Source organism: Malaya genurostris, chromosome 1 (genome assembly GCF_030247185.1).
Source record: "Malaya genurostris strain Urasoe2022 chromosome 1, Malgen_1.1, whole genome shotgun sequence".
NCBI classification, from domain to species: Eukaryota; Metazoa; Arthropoda; class Insecta; order Diptera; family Culicidae; genus Malaya; species Malaya genurostris.
In genome coordinates, this window is record NC_080570.1 from 8977661 (window position 1) to 8996041 (window position 18381).

An 18381-nucleotide genomic window follows, 5' to 3' on the forward strand; every position below is an offset into this window, starting at 1 on the left:
CGAATTCAAAATTACCATCATAATTTGATATATTGTGCATGATTTCATTATTTTATTTTCAGAATTGTAACGGTGCCTCTATACTAAAATACGACGAATTGACTTATTCTAACACGCAATTTTTTCACAATTCTAACAACAACACTTATTCTAACACACAATCACGATTAAGTTCTACTGCTAACACGTAGACGTAGAGTTAACGCTTTGTGCACCGAAATCTTCACTGAAGCATCGAAAGAAAGACAACTTAGTGACGGCGTTTTGGCCATCAACAGATAGTAGTTTTACAGACGGATTTGGTACCGCATAGTGACGTTAGCAGTTAAACATAAACTGCTAACACACTGATGAATCGAAGACGAAACGTAAAAATTCAAATTTCAATTGTTGGTTTTAAGCCGTCTGAACCTTTTATCTAATTCTTTGGAAATCGATTCAATTATCCTCGAGTTAAAGTTTTTTTTTCCCAGCGGTAAAACTTTTGTTTGTTTACAAATCCATCCACGATCGTACCGTTTACGTAAGCAAGCCAGATCAGAGCACACGGATAGCCGCAATAAACAGTATCAAGTAGCCTTATGTTAAAAATACAAATCGTGAATTCCCAGTCCGGAAATTGATATGCGCTAACTCATTTGTGTATGGATGCAGCATACAGTGAGCACCCGCTAGTTGTGAAAGTAATTCGTTCAATTCGGCGAATTTCGCGTCCGGAAGCGAAAGTTGTCGAACGCTTTCCCTAACTTGCCGAGGGCTACATTCGCTGAGAACTGCATTAGTCTGTAATTGGTTTGTTTTAGCAATCACTTTCGTAGCGCTGAAATGAATTCGTTTCGTTTCCTGTTTCACTTGCGTCAATTGAGCGAGCGGTGATTGACGCTTGATGTTTTCGACCCACTGAAAAGCGGTTGGACTAGAATTACCAACACGATCCGGAAAAACCGGACATTTTTAATCACTTACATCGAATTCAGACGTATATATAATATCTTCGACCAGTTGACATTCGAACGGCCGAACGGACAGCTCATAATCAATCAGGCAGTAGGCCATGCCCGCAGCAATTGATCGTCATTAGTTACTCTCTAATGGGTTTTACTCCCTTCCTCTTGTGTTTTTGCTAATCGGACCGGATAAGTCCCTTCACTGATGGATTTCAGAGTACTGCACAAACATTCACACGTGTGTGTGTGTGGGAAAAGGGGACTCCCTCTTGGCACAGGCTGTGGGAAGTTACGCGCATAACTTTCCCACTTCCCCGCACTCCTGCTGTTGGTGTTGCTCGCATAAAACTGAACTCGCACCATCGCAGCAGGATCACCGCGCCACAGGTCAAACAATTCGGTTAGTCGTTCGAAAGTCGTTGACATGATCGCGACGGTGCCGGCAGTTTGGGCGATGACCTTAACCGTAGGATTGATGATGTTGACCGCAGTTGGAAGAGCCCGAAGGTTGCCAGGTTTGTTGTCAAGTGGTTCTTCCCGGCACCGATTCGTTTTGTAGAAGCAGGAATGGTTTATTTTCTTGTCGTCGCAGATTCGTTTGTTGAAGAAAAAGAAGACTGTGCGATACCGCAAGAGTTGGCGAAAGGAACTTGTCGGAGTGTGGCCGATTGTCCTGCGTATCAGAAGATCACAAACGACAGTGGTCTTAATTCGATTGAACAGGAACAGTTCGAGGAGGCGATTCGGTGCGGACGACGGGACGGTTCGGAGGTTTGTTGTCCCACGTTGGACCGATACCGAGTGTTTGAGGAATTGAAGGACGAAGTTTGTGGTATTCAAGCTCCGATGTTTCGGATTCGAGGCGGCGTGATAGCCGAAATCGACGAGTTCCCGTGGACGGCTATGATTCTTCGGCAGAATCGTGAGTTTGGTGATTGTTTTCATGGTCAAATTAATAATGTGCGATCCTTTGCAGGAGACTCCGGAGGACTTTACTACCATTGCGGAGGAGCTCTGATCAGTCGGAACTTCGTCCTGACGGCAGCTCACTGTATTTCTCCGGATGTTGAGGAAAAGAAACAGGATCCACTGTAAGTCTTTCTGATTGTATTAATCCACTTATGGAAGAATCTAACCGGATGTTTTCGATCGCAGAAAATTCGTTCGACTGCGAGAGTACAACATTTACCAGGATCCGGACTGTATGTTGGACAGTGGCTTTCTGGACTGTTCGGACGAAAAGCTAGACTACAAACCACGGAAGCTGCTGCTTCATCCGAGCTTCAATTTGGACTCTGCAGCCCACAATCATGATCTGGGGCTGATTGAGATCGATTCGGTTCCACCGTATTCGGACTTTCTACGGCCGATTTGTCTACCGGAACTGGACCTGGAGAACGGGGCACGTCCCGGTGGAGTTTTCAATGTTGCCGGCTGGGGACAGACGGACTTCTGTAAGAGTTTATCACATTGAATCGGGGATTATAACCTTTTTAATTTGATGGTTTTTATTTTTTAGTTGACAAAGGATTCGGTTCGATCAGTTTCAGTCCAATCAAACTGAAGGTTGTGCTTCCGTTTGTGGCTCCGGATCTGTGCAAGGATGTTTACGAAGGGATGAATGTCCCACTGCACGACAGTCAGCTTTGCGCCGGTGGCCGAAAAGCCAAAGATTCCTGTGCCGGAGATAGTGGATCTCCGCTGATGCATTACGATCGCAAAACGGCGGTCTGGGTGCTGACCGGGGTGGCCAGTTTTGGCGTTCGGGATTGTGGCCGGGCTGGCGTACCGGGCGTCTACACGAACGTGCGGGAGCATTTGTCGTGGATTAAGCAAAATATACAAAATACATAAAAACCTGCTGCGTTATTCACTCTCCCGAAGCATTATGATGTCACACTATCGGGGCGTTGGGATTTCACAAGGCATGATTTATTATATTTTGAGTGGTTCATCACGACTCACTCTTTCTGTCTCTCTCTTCCGTTGGATGAGTCGTTATCAGTCTTCGCTGAGCTGGCAATCGGAAAAGATGCTGGCGCTGGTGCTGTTTGTGGTGCATTTTGTTGCTACTAGTGCTTTCGCTAGTCAAGCGTATCCGGTTTGGGATATTACAACAAACTGTCCGATTCCGAACGAAGTACACTCGGGAGCCTGCCAAAGTCCCGACGAATGTACGGCCTATCAGCGCATCAACGACGTCGGAAGTCTGGCGACGGTCGGTCGAATAAGTTTTTTGCGTCGTTTGCAGTGCACCGGAGCGGAGGACGGAAAAATTTGCTGTCCTCGAAGTGGAGGAAATTATCGGTTAGTAAAAACAAAAAAGTAGTTTCAATTTGGTTTGTAGTTCAATCGAAGCAATCGGGTGGTGATTTTTATTTTTTTGATTCCCTAGGCAACCGTTTATGAATGAAAGTGTACCGAGACGGACTGTCGAACCAACGACGATGATGGTCGGCAGCAGAGTAGGCGTTGACGAGGAAAAAACCTGTGGACATCAGAGCTTTGGGCAGAAGCTTTTGGGAGGGCATATTACCGATATTGACGAGTTTCCTTGGATGGCAATGCTGCTGTACGATGGCGAGGGATCAAACGTTGTTTCTCCGGGTTGTGGAGGTGCTCTGATTAGTAGGAATTTCGTTCTAACAGCTGCCCATTGTTTGGTGGGAAGGATCGTTCAGAAAAAAGGAAATTTGTAAGTAAATTAGATTCGATAGACGAGCAGATTTTTACCGTGACGATCGTTTTTTTTTTCTTCTGTCAGGAAGTTGGTTCGTCTCGGGGAGTACGATTTAAATAGCGATCCGGACTGTATGCTGGACGAAAAGGTCAAAGACTGTACCGATGGAAAGGTGGACGTGAAACCGAAACGGATTATTGCTCATCCGCAATACGCAGCAAACGCCTTAAGCCAACATCACGATATCGGTCTTGTCCAGCTGGAAAAACCGATCGAATACTCGGACTTTATTCAGCACATCTGTTTACCAGAAGCGGCCTCCAGTAATGGAGCCACCGCCGGAGCCAAGCTGAATGTTTGCGGTTGGGGACGTACCAACTTTTTCCGTTCGGAATTGGGAGGTAATGCGGTTAGTCCGGTGAAGCTGAAGGTCGTACTGCCGTACGTCGATCATCAGAACTGTCGCGATATTTATCGACCGCACAAGTTGGAACTGGGAAGCGGACAAATCTGTGCCGGTGGACAGAAGGCAAAGGACACCTGTGCTGGCGACAGCGGGTCTCCGCTGATGTTCTTCGATAGCAAACGTGGAGTCTGGGTTTTGACCGGACTGGTAAGTTTGGGAGTGCAGAAGTGCGGTACCGAAGGAAGACCTGGCATCTACACCAACGTACGGGAATATGTGCCATGGATCAGACGAAACATTTTGCTGTGACATTGACATTGATTAATTAAACAACTTTCCTCACAAGATTTATTCAATGTTCCGAAACTTAATTCAACCCGGTATTCCGCTTAATCCAGGGCAGGTACTCTTTCACGCTGGTGTAGATTCCGGGTCGATCGGCTTCCCCGCAGGTCGATGCACCCCGGCTGACGATTCCCGTAAGCACCCAAACGCCATGCAAAGCATCGTAGAACATCAACGGCGAGCCGCTATCTCCGGCGCACGAGTCACGATCTTTCTTACCACCGGCACAGATCTGGCCAGGACCCAGCGATATCAACTGGGACTCGTACGCCATACTACACTGACTTTGGCCAACAAAAGGAAGCCGAGCTTTCATCTTAACGGGGCTACTGGTGGCAATTTTGGTATTAACTAAAAACAAAACAAGATACATCATTCTACGAAAACCTCCGTCAAAATGTGGCGTTCAATATCTACTCACAAAAGTCGGTCTTTCCCCAACCGCAAACACTGAGCATTCGTCCCGGGGCCAACCCAGTTCGCATGCCCTGTTCGGGTAGACAAATCGGTCTCAGAAAATCCGAATAGGGTACGGAGCGATCGATTTCCACCAGCCCAATGTCGTGATGTTGTTGCTGGCTTTTAGGCACATAGTGCGGATGAACCTTGATCGAGCGGGGCATCGCATCGATCTTTTCTTCCGCACAGTCCATCTGCAGTTCATTTCCGCTCGAAATCACCATACAGTCCGGATCCGATAGGATGTTGTACTCTCGCAATCGTACGAATGCTCTGCAGAAATGCAACTTGATTTCGTTAGCCGAAAACGCGAACCGGTCGGAAAACTGTACTTACAATGGTCCAACTCGTTCGTAACTTCTTCCGCTGAGACAATGCGCAGCAGTCAGCACGTAGTTTCTACTGATCAGAACACCACCACATCCATGATAACTGTTCTGATAGAACAGCAATGCAGCCCACGGAAACTCGTCGATTTCGGTAATGGTTCCTTGAATTTTGGGATTGAACGCCTGAAATCCACACTGGGCCGAATCGTCACCGAACCGGTTTCCAAGATCCAACGATTCGTTACGATTCCTCCGAGGGAGTTCCGTGGAAAGCTGAGGAGCCGTGTAGTTACCGGTTCGTGGACAGCAGATCAGTGTTTCGTCCGATGATTCTTCACATGCCAGTGCACGGATAAAGCTGATGCGACCTACGCTGGCAAGTTCCGGTCCACGGTTGATCTCTTGAAAGGCGGTACACTCCTTCGGAACCCGACACAATCCACGGATGGGTTCGTTGGGAATCTCGCAGTCGGTGTGCGTTTCCCAGATTGGACGGTCATCTGCGGATCGATTTTCAACGGCAAATCAAAACATAGCCAAGAAACAAATGGAAAGACGTTCCTACCTTCTTGTTGGGATGACGCACCAATCAACAGGACTACCAAAACCAGGAGACTTAACATGCTCGCCGAAAGCGTGAAACCTACTCGAGCACAGTCAATACAGTGTTGGGCATTAAGTAAGGTCATGCGAGGCGATCCCGCTTCGTTTATAAACATAATGATAGCGGCTTTCGTCGCGTCCGTTATCTCCGAAGCCCCCATACCGGTTTTACCCACGGAGGTAATATAAAAAAATGCTGTCAACAGAGATGCCAGGTAAAAATTTCAAATGTCTGCAGACAGGGTCTGTAAATCTGAAAAAAAATCTGCAGTCAGCAAGTATGGCTTGCTGGCAGCAATTTCTCTATAAAGTATGACATGCAAAACTGACTTGGCGAGCAAAAAAAAAAAAAAAGGTCGCGGAAATTTCAAATTTTTCTGTAAATATAGATGAAAGTCAGCGAGAATTTCAAAAGTCTGTAAAAATCTGCGAGAATTTCAAAAGTCTGCAAAAGTCTGCACAACAAAAAATGTCTGCAGCACTATACCCCAAATCTGCAGATTTACAGACAAATCTGCAGACCTGGCATCTCTGGCTGTCAACGCGCTCAATTCCAATTACCGAAGCGAGCGTCCAGTCCGAGCGAGCGTCCAGTGGAAGTGGACCTGATTTCTAAGTGCGGAAAACCCCAAGCCATATTTCAATTCTGAAGCCTCCATCATTCCTTCAGTCCGGGTCCTGGAATCAAGAATGGTTTCCACACGAAAGGATGGGAGGAAACAAATCCGCGAATTTCGTATTTTCTCTTCTTTTTTTATTTTCATTTATCACACACCTTGACACTTGTAGGCACTGTCTGGGGAAGTCCGCTTTCCTTCGCCGAATCGCGAACTCGTTCCGATTGCCGATCGAAACGATCGGTTCGCTCGTTCGTCAGCAGTACCTTCCACGATCAGCTGGTGACTTCGTCAGCTCCACAACATCACTCTCCCCGCTCTCCCCTCGCAACCGATCGATTCGATCCAGTTTGTGTCGTCACCGTATCGATCGCGTATGCCGTCGATTCGTCGTCTGTTCTGTTGACCGTCCGTCCAAGCATCGCGGTTCAGTCCAAAACAAAACTTGCTCCCGAGAGGATGTTCGCGGTGATATTGAGTGCGTTTTTTCTGCTGCCCGCGCTCGGTAAGTGATCTCGGTTGTGTGAGTGTTAGTTTGTTTATTTGTTTTTTATTTGAGTGTTTTGTTTTTGCGTCTACTCCACTTTTGGTATGATTTAATTTGATCGGGATTCCCGTTCGCACAGCACCGTCCTTCACCGTGCTGCCGTGTGCAATCCCAAACGAGGACACGACCGGCTACTGCGTCGCGCCTGACGTCTGCCGACCTTATCAGCAGTTGCGGAATGGCGCCACCAAACCGGAAACGGAAGAGTTCCTGAAAAGGTTAAGCTGTTCGACGCGGACGATCTGCTGCACTGGGAAGAGTGCCTACGCGAATCCTCGCGTGAAGATCGCGGCACCGTCCTTGATGCGCCTGTCGGATGTGATCGCTAACTGCGGCATGGAAGCCACCGGGGAGCGTATTTTCGGCGGAGAAATTACCAAGATCGACGAGTTTCCCTGGCTGGCGTTGCTGTTCTACCATTCCAAAGATACGGGAATGACATTCACCTCCTGCGGAGGGGTTCTGGTGGCACCACGATGGGTGGTAACGGCGGCGCATTGTGTGACGGGAAGAGGTTACCGAAATACCGGTTTGTTGTGAGTTGTTTCGAAAGAAGAAAAAAAAACAACAAGCGAAAAGATAAGAGGATCTAAATTAAGTTGTTTATTTGATTTGTTCGCTCTAGGAAGTATGTTCGACTTGGTGAGCACAACCTGGAAACGGATGTGGACTGCGACACGAACGGAGATTGTGCCGATCGGCCCGTAAATCTGGACGTAGAGAAAATTATTCCCCATCCGAACTACGTCAGCACCAGTTGGGACAAGCACAACGATGTGGCACTGGTGAAGCTAGCGAAGGACGCACCTTACACGGATTTTGTGCGGCCAATCTGTTTGCCCAGTTACTACAACGTGTCGGAACAGAAGGCGGTCAGCAAGTACGTCGCCGCTGGTTGGGGTCAAACTGATCTTTGTAAGTATTGAAAGACTTCGCACTTTCCTGGTTTGATTAGTTGTTAAAACTAAGGCTACCACCTCGGATGCATCCCTCGTCCGGCAGTTAATTTAATTTGAATCGAAAAGGTTCCGGCAATTTAAGAGAGTTGCTTTTTTAACTTTCCTTATTATGTCGCAAATATCATAACATCGTTACGATGTAATACCTGATACTGGAGACATTCTCTAGTATTAATTACACAATATGATATATTTAACTAGGAACTGAATCTAGGAAAATCTACGATGCGAAGGAGATGCGCATTGTTTTGTCTAAGTGGGGTTAATTCTGGTCAAGGCAACTTTTTTTTATTTCTATGGGCAATCCTGCTAGTTAGTTAAGACAGTGAAGCTCTCGAATTGTGGGATCTGGTTTCCTATCAGATCGGAAGTTTAACATAAGTTACTCCTTTTTTTAACATTGACCGAATATTTCACTCCGTTCGAGGAGAGAAGAGAGAATGAAGGAAGGTACTTTAATTCCCTAAAATAACTCAAAAACAATAACCTTTATTCCAACATGTTTGAAAAAATCAAAATTCGAAATCTTGATCGAAATACCATACCATTCTTTTATAGAAAGGCTTTGCAATAACTGTGAAAACCGATTTTTCAACCGAAACCCGGACGAGTACAAGGCTTCTGAGGTTGCCAACCTTTGGTTATTATTTTCACATTTCACAAATTTTAAAACTGACAAACTTTGCATCTACACACCAAAAAAATTTGAATTTTACAGGTGACTTAATCCCTGGTACGATGTAATTCATAAAGACCTAATTTGTCGAACTTCGTAAAATCTCATTTGTAATGACTTAATTTTAGATGAGCTTGAATTTTAGTGGTTTCGACTGTAACTTGCGTTCTGCTAGCAGGTGCGACTGTATGAATTCAAATGCACCTTTCACCAGCCAAGCAGATGTCGGTCGATTAAGGCCATCGTCCAAGTACCATGCGCGCGGGTGGTTTTAGGAAATTTTCGATGGAAATTTCGAAAAATTTGACAAAACCAAAAACATACAGACCTTTGAAATACATTTATCTATCTACAGGGTGAAAATGACTGGAAAATTCGGAGGATTTTACGAGTCTTATCAAAAATAGCGCTGAAAAAATGAGCTTTTTTTGTAATTTTTCACAATTATTTGAAAAAATAATTTGATGGAATGAAATTTTTTTTTTCAAAAAGAACCTCATGCTAAACAAGGATCACATTTGGACACATTTTTGGAAAACCTTTTCACGCTTTTCATGGAAAATCAACGAATTTCATATAACCGATTTCGTGGAAATTTTTGAAATTCGTGGATTTTCTATGAAAAGCGTGAAAAGGTTTTCCAAAAATGTGTCCGAATGTAATCTGTGTATCCATAATAAAGTTAATTTGAAAAAAAAAGTTTATGTCATCGCTTTATTTTTCCAGATAATTGTGAAAGATCACAAAAACACTCATTTTTCAGAGCTATTTTTGATAAGACCCGGAAAATCCTCCGAATTTTCCAGCCATTTTCACCCTGTAGATAGATAAATGTATTTCAAAGGTCTGTATGTTTTTGGTTTTGGCAAATTTTTCGAAATTTTCATCGGAAATTTCCTAAAACCACCCGCGCGCATGGTACTTGGACGATGGCCTTAACAAACGTACTCGCGATCCAATGATTCTCGGTTCAAATCGCGACGGTTGCTCTCAGTATTATTTTTTTATTTCAATGATTTTCATGTATGGAGTTTTAGACACTATATTAAATGTTCTTCCACGTAAATTTGCGTGAGCTGCGACGCTCCATTTATGTGCATCTAATAAGATGTAAAATCACAGGTTTTTTTTAAGTGTGTAGAACACTCGTGAACATGTTCTCACTCCACTATTCACAGAATCAGATGAAATTTTTAAATGTCTACCGAAGACGAAATGCTCCACTTTGTATATAAAAAATAGAAAGTTCCTATACGCCCAAAAACGTAAATCCAAGCATGCCGTATTTACTTGGGCAATGACAGAATAGTACATCTTTTAGCATGTAAAATTATGCGTTGTGCCTATTCTGGAGTAAAATTCAGCAAAATGAGTTGTGTAGTTAAAGAAATGATTCATTTTCATATGCTTTGACTCGTAAATTTGAGGGATAATTTGAATCAAAAAACACTTTTTTGCAATTTTTTGCCGAGTAACAGCTTAAGAAAATTTTTTTTCAAACTTTTTTTACATTATAAATTATCATTTAAAGAATATTTAAATGATTTTCCGTATAATAATATTGAAAAATAAGGCGGTAACAGAGCATTTTCCAAAATTTACTTGAAGTACGAGTTATTTCTAAAGTTATTATTTTGATTTTTCAACAGTTTATGGCATAGTTAAGAAAAAATCGCGATCTTACACCAAATTTTCCGCCAATTTTGAGATGAAAAACTACCATAATATGAAAATGGAAAAACACAAATCTCCAAATAACTAGGGGAACGTGCCACTTGAGCCAATTAGTTCTGATAAATTTCCGTATATTAATATAGAAAAATAAGGCGGTAACAGAGCATTCCCCAAAACCTCTTTTGAGAATCCCGATGCGTGGTGAACACGAAAATTCGGCGAAGAATTATCTAGAATCAAAAATGTCCTTAAATTTACTTAAAGTACGAGTTATTTCTTAAATTAATGATTTTGATTTTTAACAGCTCGTGGCATATTTAAGGAAAAAAACGCGATCTTACGCCAAATTTTCCGCCAATTTTGAGGTGAAAAACTACCATAATATGAAAATGGAACGTAGGAGGGAGGAGGCATTTTATACCAAGAAAGTATGTTCCAAGTTTGAAAAGAATCGGTTCAGTAGATTTAGCAGGATCGTGTTCACGGACTTCGAAAAATTGATTTTCAGAAAAACGCACTTTAGTTTTTTTTTCTCAAAAAGCGAACAAAAAATAGTTTTTGTATCTCGACAGTTTTGTTCCGATTGATTTGAAATTTTGACACAATATTTTTGAAATGTTAAACTACAAGAAAATGTAAAAAAAATAATTGAGAGTTCTCCATAGGTCTCAAATACGGGCAGTTAGGTGGCTTCAGGTACAACATGGACTTCATTCGCTTTATAACATTCGAAATCTTTGGTGTAGTGGCAAGGTACCAATTCAATCCAGTATAGCGAGGGAGCGTCATGGCTGCGTAGGAATGGTAACTATCGCTTCTTTAGGCATTCTGCACGATATATTATCATGTTTACTGTTCCCGTAGTGATGGTGCTTTGGTTTTCTGGGCCACAACTACATATTGCCTGCCGAACTAAATATTTTTTGGGAAAATTTGTCTTTTTCTTCGTCCTTAAATGCTTCTCTACGCCGTTCTGTTGCATGGTAGTATAAAAAAACCGGGAAGCTGATTAAAGTATTTCAGCCCCTAAATCCCATCGCCCATTATTGCGCAGATAAAACTTCATCAAATATTCGCGATAAAACTTGCGCTCGGATTTTAGCCGTCACAGTCTGTTTTTTAGTACGGTGTGGTAGTTTTCTCCTTGAACGACTTCATACCTTGACGATGCTTGGAAGTATGCACGAGAGGTGAAGACATTTTTATATTTCTAGCCGCAGTATGTTCCGAAGTATCTGGTTTTCTCTGCAATGATTGCTTCACCTTCGCGTCCTTCTGGTGGTTACTGAGAACCGTTTTTGTTCTGCTTCCAGACTTCCTGGCTGTTGTCAAACGAAAGATTTAAGAACGTTATGGATAGTGTTTGCAAGAAAACCAAACTTTTTTACAAGTTTATTTGCTGACAGATCGCCACCTTCTATCTAAAAGCTTTTAGTATCACAAAAAATTGATTCTACACGATGAACAGACATACGTTTATCAGTCTGTGAAATATTTCACGCGTTAATGAAGTATTTCCAGAAATGTACGTATTTGGAGGTGTCTAACTCGAAGAAAACCTGAACTTACCAATTTACTGGCCCAAGTTTAGAGAAATATTTCACCCATGGAACTGGGTAAGAAATTCAATTCCTGAATTCTGTTCTAGAATCGCAGTCTGGAGTTCAAGATCAGAATTCAGCTCCAGAATTCCGAACCAGAATTCTGGAGCTTAATTTTGAGACTAGATTTTAGAACGGAATTCTGGTTCAGAATTATGTTTCAAATTTCATTTCCAGAATTCTGGTCTAGAATTCGGCTCCGAGATTCTATTCGAGAATCCAAGTTTCGAATTCAGTTCCAGAATTTAGAAGAATTCAGCTTCAGAATCCAAGTGCACAATTCAGGACTTTCTGTTCAAGTTCTTGATTCTAGAACTGAACTCTGAACCTGAGTTTCGGATCAGGATTTTGGATCAGAATGTTGGAACTGAGTTTTGAACTTGAAGTCTGGATCTTGATTTTGTTACTAAATCCAGAAACTGTGTTTTGAAACTGCACTGTGGAACTGGATTCTGACCCTGAAATCTGGAACTCAATTTTTGAACTTTTTCTCGAACGCAGAATCACTTGAAATAGCTGACAACTCTTCTCGAGGTTTCTGTGGATTCATGTTTTCGATTTTTTACTCCGATCTTGTTTTTTGGGTTGTCGACAAATGTACTTCGAGCACTGTTTTACGTGTGTGACAATTGATTTCGTCAAAAAAAGCATTAAGATATTACATTCCGATCCGGAATTTGACCTTCTATATCAACCGATTCGTAAATTGATAGATCTATTGCATGACCAGTGCTACGATCATACTGACACTAAGATTCCGTTCAAGTCAGAACTCTTAATTATATCGTTTAATAAAAAAAGAGTAAGGTCTCGAACATACGACACCTGGCTTGTTAGACCAGCACGTTGCTTTCGTCACATTCCACAATATAGTCAACTTGGCGTGCGAGTAGTTCGAGTTATTGTGATGTACGAGCAAAATTTTAACGCATCGCTATTCTAGCTATTTTTTATGTTATTTTCTCTACTGAAGAGTAGAATTTCACTACCTCTTTAACGCAGGAAAATGAATACGTCTAGCTTAAGTGTACTAAATTTTGATGAAAGTTTTAGTTTGAATATTTGCACGGATTTTTCCGTCGCATCTTGTACAGGGTTTTTATACTTACTTAAACTTATTCCACTAATCGTCAACAATCCGCAAAATTCATTCTTTTATTCCTTTTACTAATTAATAATATGCCCTTTGATCCTAAAAAATCGAACTCCAGCTTATGCTAACGACATGCTTTTGAAAAACGTGCTTAATCCACCTATCAGTGAGATGATACCTTTTTTTATCAAACCGCATGTGTTTTTTTCATGAATATTCTTCGGTTTTCATGACATTATTTTAATGACCGTCGTTTTAAGCTGCAATTTGACATTTTAATCACTCATTACTCTATCTAAAAAGGTTACAATCGATTAAACTTTTCATGATATGTCGAAGTGAGTTCCACTTTAGAATTTACGGTAATTTAAGGTACTTCCAGAGCCGGTATTCAGGAACCAGCATAACCCAAACCGATTCGTATGGCCATATGACGAATAAATTGCAATAGTTGTGAGTCCAACTTTCAAGCTTTTCGGGATTATCATCTTCTATATCGGTTTGAATTTTAAAAATTCATCCTCCTGTAATTCCAGAATCGGAAGTCAGCATTGAATAAAATTAATTAATTTTGTGTGGGACTATAAGTTTATTTTAATTTGAATTTTTTTCTGAAATTCGATTTGGCTTTATTTGAGAAAACGATTGAGCTTTGAGAAACGATTCGATACTGGAGCCGGAATTCGAAAATTGGTGTAGCCGAAGTCAGACAAATTCACCTGATTAGTTTACATTTGTTTCAATATGTTTAAAAATCTGTATAGACATTATTTTTACGTTTCGTCTTTGACTCATCAGTGCAGAGCAGTTCAAATTGAACTGCTTAGTGCTAAACTCGGCAGTTCAATTTGAACCGCTAAGCAGACGTAAAGTTTCTGCTACTTACAGAACACTTTTTGTTTTGCAACGAAGTGCAATGTCTTTTCTGACGTGCCGAACGAAAACGTGTTTTCGACTATTTCTGGCCGATGCAGGTATGGTCATTTAGGGGTTAGCCAAATTTTGTGCTAGGGCACATAACCGTTTTCATTATTTTTACGTTTCGTCTTTGACTCATCAGTGCAGAGCAGTTCAAATTGAACTGCTTAGTGCTAAACTCGGCAGTTCAATTTGAACCGCTAAGCAGACGTAAAGTTTCTGCTACTTACAGAACACTTTTTGTTTTGCAACGAAGTGCAATGTCTTTTCTGACGTGCCGAACGAAAACGTGTTTTCGACTATTTCTGGCCGATGCAGGTATGGTCATTTAGGGGTTAGCCAAATTTTGTGCTAGGGCACATAACCGTTTTCATTATTTTTACGTTTCGTCTTTGACTCATCAGTGCAGAGCAGTTCAAATTGAACTGCTTAGTGCTAAACTCGGCAGTTCAATTTGAACCGCTAAGCAGACGTAAAGTTTCTGCTACTTACAGAACACTTTTTGTTTTGCAACGAAGTGCAATGTCTTTTCTGACGTGCCGAACGAAAACGTGTTTTCGACTATTTCTGGCCGATGCAGGTATGGTCATTTAGGGGTTAGCCAAATTTTGTGCTAGGGCACATAACCGTTTTCATTATTTTTACGTTTCGTCTTTGACTCATCAGTGCAGAGCAGTTCAAATTGAACTGCTTAGTGCTAAACTCGGCAGTTCAATTTGAACCGCTAAGCAGACGTAAAGTTTCTGCTACTTACAGAACACTTTTTGTTTTGCAACGAAGTGCAATGTCTTTTCTGACGTGCCGAACGAAAACGTGTTTTCGACTATTTCTGGCCGATGCAGGTATGGTCATTTAGGGGTTAGCCAAATTTTGTGCTAGGGCACATAACCGTTTTCATTATTTTTACGTTTCGTCTTTGACTCATCAGTGCAGAGCAGTTCAAATTGAACTGCTTAGTGCTGTATAGACATCTTTGAGAAATCGTAGTACGAGTTAAATTGTTGGGTGCCTTCCGAATCGAAAACTGAATACCACTAAAACTGAAATAAGTTTATTTGGTTGTCGACTATTCAAATCAGCAAATCTTAGATGATTCTTAGATATCATTTGAATCTTAGATCGGTTCAGCCATCTACGAGAAGAATGAGTTAAATAATTTTGATTTCGTTTCACATATCATCCTGTAGTTCCGGAACCAGAGGTCGGTACCACACATAATTCAGGAACTTTGTTTAGGAGCATACGAATTTTCATATGAATCTGAGTTTGTAGAAAACGGTTGAGTCATCTTCGAAAATAAGGTAAAAAATTGAGTGAAATTATTTGTCACATACGCATTTGCTGATCTCGACTAACTGATTCAAATGGTATATGGGTGTTTTGTTCTTCCAGCATTTATTGCTGTAAGCAGTTTAAATCAATATAGTTATGAAATTGTTCAGAATTCGGAAGTACTACCATCTTTCCAATATGTCATATTCGAACGATTATGTTGCCAAAAACGAACCGTGCTAAAATTGGTCCGAGGCAAAATGTCATGAAAAATAATGCTGTTCACAGTCTTTTTGGTACTTAGAAACTATTGTATGTAACAGTATAAAAAATCGTGTTTTACGTTGCTCCCAAGCCTTTCTTTGCCATACAGCGCTCAGAACTTCTACTCCTGGAATATGGGGGAAAAGTCGCTTACACAAAAAATTCGATATCTCCGTTAAAAATGGACGGATTTTAACAATCTAAAGCTTGTTGGATAGCTATTACCGTGCGGAATCTAAGTCTGAAAACATATTCTGGTTTCAAGGTCAATTGTGACAGATACTGTCAAAAAACTGAAAATTTTGACATAAAACTTCGTATAACTCAAAAAGTAAACATCCGATCTCAAAACCATTCAATAGCGTTCTGGGTGACGGGGAGACCTTTCATTTGCGACTAGTTTGATCAAAATCGGTCCAGCCATCTCTGAGATCTCGACCTCTTAGTTGACAACACACATACAGACACACACACATACACACACACACACAGACATTTGCTCAGTTCGTCGAGCTGAATCGATTGGTATATGACATTCGGCCCTCCGGGCCTCGGAAAATTTTTCGAAAGTTTGAGCGAATTCTATACCTATTTTTTATATATATAAAAAAAGGTAAAAATAGTGTAATAATTTGGAAATAAGATATAACAAAAATCTTACTCAAATGATTGTGAAAAAATACAGTGAAATGACTTACAGTAAGAAACTAAACACACACTCATGTAGGTCAGTTTAATCACGTGGACAAGAGTTCTATAAAGTTCTTGATCGAGATGATGTCTTTAGCAAGTTCAAATCCGTTTTACCGATAAATGAACCAGAAAACTTTTGATCTGATAAGCTATTTGCAGCTGAGGACAAAAAAATACAGGTGCACCTGACAAACAAGACTATGGAATCGCATATGTACAAGCAGGAGTGTCGGAAAGAACGTATTCTTCCGTTCATTTAAGATCCCAATGGACCTGTATTTTTGGCTAGATTTGGCATGTTGCCACTACAGCGGAGAAATGTTCTAGTGGGGCTGATTTCGTCGAAAAATAAATTATCTGTGCTCCAAACCCGAGTAAAATGCGTCTAAGTTTGTTAGTTTTTTTTTAACCTATATCCAAATTTTATAACTGTCATAAATCATTCATCCGAAACTAGAATACTATTAAAAATGCTTCTATCACTGCAAATCCATGCCGAAACAAATCCCAACGCACTTCGTATTCAATTGCTTTGGTGACGATGAATGTTCTGATTTGTTTACAAAGCAAAACTATAGAAACGGCACACAGGCTTGCTATTTCGTATTATTTCAAAATTGAACTGTAAATGACAGTAAACCGGAGTTCGTTGAGGGGACAAATTTGGATAATTTCGTATCGGTATAATCTCAGGCATGCATATTATAAGTTTGGTTTCTCATTTGTGTTTAAAAACCAAAAAAACACCAAGTGAATCATGAATCATAGTTAAAGTACAATAAATCGAAATTCGTTTTTGAGATATAACTAAAGCAGCTTAAAAAATCCTACGCTTTATTTACCAATTCTACGAAGGCTGATGCACTTTCTTCCTCTACTTCCATTCCAGATGACTCCAGCGAAAGCATTCCGAGCAAGATCAAGCTCAAGGTCAGCCTGCCCCACGTGGAGCTCACCCGCTGCCAGGCGGTTTATGCCAACTATTCGGTTCGCATCGCTGACAGTCAGATTTGTGCCGGTGGCCGTAAGGCCCAGGACACCTGCCGGGGGGACAGCGGTTCCCCGTTGATGTACTACAGTCAACCGCACGAACGTTGGTTCGCCTACGGCATCGTCAGCCGGGGTCCGTCCCACTGTGGCACCGAGGGAGTCCCTAGTATCTACACCAGTCTGTTCACATTCGACGACTGGGTCAGCAGTACGATGGAGGCCAATTGATGAAGCCACGGAACGAACCTGGTGGAAACCCCTTTCGTTTTTGGTTTTGTTCATAGGTACCAACTCGAACAATAAGAAAAATCATGCGTATTTTATTTTTACAAACAAAAATGAAAGAAATAAAAATTAAGACGTTTCGCTTGTTAATCCTACTTCGGGACCAGACTAATCCTTTCGAATATAGTTACCCCCCGGTTCGCACATCAAGGCTTGCTTTGACCTAACGAAGAGAACAAGGCAAAAGGAAAAAAAACAAGGTCAATCGAGAACAAGGCAACCCCTTGTTGCGGGCTTTTTTCTCGATGCTGTTGTTGTTGTTGTTGGATAAAAGTTTTGCTCCCTGCTTTCAACTGAACAACAATGAGCCATCGAAAGCCGTCCCGGGGCCGAGGGTGCCTGCTGTGGCTGTCGATAATGACGCGTAGAGACGACGTTTGCTACTCCAGTGAAAGCTGGGAAAGAGGAAAGCTAACGAAGGACGAAAACAATTGCGACAATGTAACCGAACAAGGTTGCACAATCAAACATCCGGCGCTTATTGGAAATAGGTTAAATCCCGACTGGTGGTCCCACTAGACCACGAACTCGTACCAATCTTCGACCTATTCAGAGAAAGAGAGAACAAACTGTCGTCAAGGACTTTCCCGTGAAACGGGGGGTGGCGTGTTTCAAGAAGCACCATCATCGGAGGCCAGTTGTCACCCTTGGGAACGATGGCATGCACGTGACCGAAGTCCTTGTAGCGCGGTCTAATTTAACGCAACTACTCCTTGCGGGGACGACCGAAGCGGCTGGTCAGGGAAAGCAAACTGTCCGGTTCCAATCGCACTCACTCGCAAAAAAAGGGAAATTGATTGGAAAACTACTTCAACTGGTTGCAGGAAGCGAACCGGAATCTGGACCAAGATAACCAAGGGTAACGTCGTGAGTCCGACCTATCCTATCAACCCCATTCCTGCTTGATAAACGTCGATGAGTTTATGATGAACTGTCCGTAAGAAATTGGAGGCCGGAGAAGCTTGAAGTTAATTGAATGGACTTTTCAACGGGGCACGTGCATCGCCAATCGGCACGGAAAAT

General features: G+C 41.9%; 4 protein-coding genes across 4 annotated transcripts; 3 read left to right on the forward strand and 1 right to left on the reverse strand.

Moving 5' to 3' along the window:
* Positions 1–1295: 1295 nt before the first annotated feature.
* On the forward strand, positions 1296–2916 carry LOC131431654 (CLIP domain-containing serine protease B8-like). Its single transcript, XM_058597490.1, has 5 exons — positions 1296–1462; positions 1540–1869; positions 1924–2038; positions 2103–2401; positions 2467–2916. The coding sequence occupies exons 1-5, from the start codon at positions 1372–1374 to the stop codon at positions 2799–2801; spliced, it is 1170 nt and encodes a 389-aa protein (XP_058453473.1). The 5' UTR covers positions 1296–1371; the 3' UTR covers positions 2802–2916.
* On the forward strand, positions 2837–4378 carry LOC131431636 (CLIP domain-containing serine protease B8-like). The gene is made up of 3 exons (XM_058597471.1): positions 2837–3254; positions 3343–3642; positions 3712–4378. Exons 1-3 carry the CDS (start codon positions 2839–2841, stop codon positions 4340–4342), a joined length of 1347 nt encoding a protein of 448 aa, XP_058453454.1. The 5' UTR covers positions 2837–2838; the 3' UTR covers positions 4343–4378.
* On the reverse strand, positions 4368–5979 carry LOC131431646 (CLIP domain-containing serine protease B8-like). The gene is made up of 4 exons (XM_058597483.1): positions 5732–5979; positions 5174–5666; positions 4800–5110; positions 4368–4729 (listed from the first exon to the last, which is right to left on the reverse strand). The coding sequence occupies exons 1-4, from the start codon at positions 5928–5930 to the stop codon at positions 4401–4403; spliced, it is 1332 nt and encodes a 443-aa protein (XP_058453466.1). The 5' UTR covers positions 5931–5979; the 3' UTR covers positions 4368–4400.
* A 352-nt stretch (positions 5980–6331) lies between these two features.
* Positions 6332–17453, forward strand: LOC131431660 (CLIP domain-containing serine protease B8-like). The gene is made up of 4 exons (XM_058597507.1): positions 6332–6891; positions 7013–7469; positions 7559–7848; positions 16973–17453. The coding sequence occupies exons 1-4, from the start codon at positions 6846–6848 to the stop codon at positions 17299–17301; spliced, it is 1122 nt and encodes a 373-aa protein (XP_058453490.1). The 5' UTR covers positions 6332–6845; the 3' UTR covers positions 17302–17453.
* Positions 17454–18381: the final 928 nt, after the last annotated feature.

Coding starts and splice junctions, on each gene's coding strand:
- LOC131431654 (XM_058597490.1), top strand. CDS start 1,372: ATGATCGCGACGGTGCCGGCAGTTTGGGCGATGACCTTAACCGTAGGA. Junction 1,870..1,923: donor TATGATTCTTCGGCAGAATC/GTGAGTTTGGTG, acceptor GATCCTTTGCAG/GAGACTCCGGAGGACTTTAC. Junction 2,402..2,466: donor CTGGGGACAGACGGACTTCT/GTAAGAGTTTAT, acceptor TTTATTTTTTAG/TTGACAAAGGATTCGGTTCG.
- LOC131431636 (XM_058597471.1), top strand. CDS start 2,839: ATGTCACACTATCGGGGCGTTGGGATTTCACAAGGCATGATTTATTAT. Junction 3,255..3,342: donor CGAAGTGGAGGAAATTATCG/GTTAGTAAAAAC, acceptor TTGATTCCCTAG/GCAACCGTTTATGAATGAAA. Junction 3,643..3,711: donor GTTCAGAAAAAAGGAAATTT/GTAAGTAAATTA, acceptor TTCTTCTGTCAG/GAAGTTGGTTCGTCTCGGGG.
- LOC131431646 (XM_058597483.1), bottom strand. CDS start 5,930: ATGGGGGCTTCGGAGATAACGGACGCGACGAAAGCCGCTATCATTATG. Junction 5,667..5,731: donor TGCGTCATCCCAACAAGAAG/GTAGGAACGTCT, acceptor ATCGATCCGCAG/ATGACCGTCCAATCTGGGAA. Junction 4,730..4,799: donor TTGGGGAAAGACCGACTTTT/GTGAGTAGATAT, acceptor TTTTGTTTTTAG/TTAATACCAAAATTGCCACC.
- LOC131431660 (XM_058597507.1), top strand. CDS start 6,846: ATGTTCGCGGTGATATTGAGTGCGTTTTTTCTGCTGCCCGCGCTCG. Junction 6,892..7,012: donor TTTTCTGCTGCCCGCGCTCG/GTAAGTGATCTC, acceptor CCGTTCGCACAG/CACCGTCCTTCACCGTGCTG. Junction 7,849..16,972: donor TTGGGGTCAAACTGATCTTT/GTAAGTATTGAA, acceptor CTTCCATTCCAG/ATGACTCCAGCGAAAGCATT.